The sequence below is a fragment of the Elephantulus edwardii genome, unplaced genomic scaffold, assembly GCF_000299155.1.
Source record: "Elephantulus edwardii isolate Elephantulus edwardi_28Jun2011 unplaced genomic scaffold, EleEdw1.0 scaffold00011, whole genome shotgun sequence".
Classification (NCBI taxonomy): Eukaryota; Metazoa; Chordata; class Mammalia; order Macroscelidea; family Macroscelididae; genus Elephantulus; species Elephantulus edwardii.
In genome coordinates this window covers 373,652-374,428 of record NW_006399761.1, presented here as the reverse complement: position 1 = coordinate 374,428, position 777 = coordinate 373,652, and the positions used below count along the sequence as shown (strand labels likewise).

The following is a 777-nucleotide window of genomic DNA, read 5'->3' as shown; positions in this document are numbered from 1 at the left end:
CCTATAGGCGCTAGGGAGGCTTCGGAGCCTGAGCAGCGCGGCCACTGCAGTGCTAGTGCGCCCCCTCCAGGTCAGTGCGGAGGCGGAAGCCCCACCCACACCCGCCTAGCCCCGCCCCCGCGCCCCCCCGGTTGGCTGGATAAGGAAAGTGGCCCGGCCATTGGTCTCTTCCGAGGGGGCGGAGCCAGGCCGTACTCCATCCCGCAGCCGCAGGCCGAGCCCGGCCGAGCGGAGCCGAGCGCGGCCGAAGCCAGCACCAGGTCCCAGGGCAGCGGCGGCGGCGGGGCGCGTCCCTCTGGGCAGCCAGGCGGAGCCAGAGATGCCGGCCTCGGCCACGCTTCCCCGCCCGGGCCCGGGGCCGCCGCCGGCCTCGCCCTTTCCGCCGCTGGTGCTGCTGCTGGGGATGCTCGGCGGCCCGGCGTCCGGCCTCGTCCCCCGCTCTGTGCCCAGGACTTCGCTCCCCATCTCCGGTAAGGCGCGGAAGCCCTCGGCCCACCGCCCCGCGCCCACCTGCCCTTCAGACCGGCCGGACACACCCAGGGGTCCCTCCTCGTGTGCCCTGCTCACGCTCCCGGTCCTGACCTGGGCAGGACCGTCCCCATGCTTCTCCCTCCATCTGTGGTCCTCCTCCTTCACATCCGTGGTTCTCCTTCGCATCCGTCATCCTCCTTTGCATCCATGGTCCTCCCTCACATCTGTGTTCCTCCCTCGCATCAGTGATTCTCCCTCACATCCGTGATCCTCCCTAGTATCCGTGATCCTCCCTCACGTCTGTAA

The 777-nt window shown here is 70.8% G+C and overlaps 1 protein-coding gene across 3 annotated transcripts in view; it reads left to right on the top strand.

Annotated features, from left to right (window-relative positions):
- Positions 1-319: 319 nt before the first annotated feature.
- SEMA4F (sema domain, immunoglobulin domain (Ig), transmembrane domain (TM) and short cytoplasmic domain, (semaphorin) 4F) overlaps positions 320-777 on the top strand; it is a 27,691-nt gene continuing 27,233 nt past the window's right edge. For all 3 annotated transcript variants that reach the window (XM_006880825.1, XM_006880824.1, XM_006880823.1), the window contains exon 1: positions 320-470. In XM_006880825.1, coding sequence (XP_006880887.1) covers positions 320-470 — 151 coding nt within the window. The remainder of the gene's footprint in view (positions 471-777) is intronic.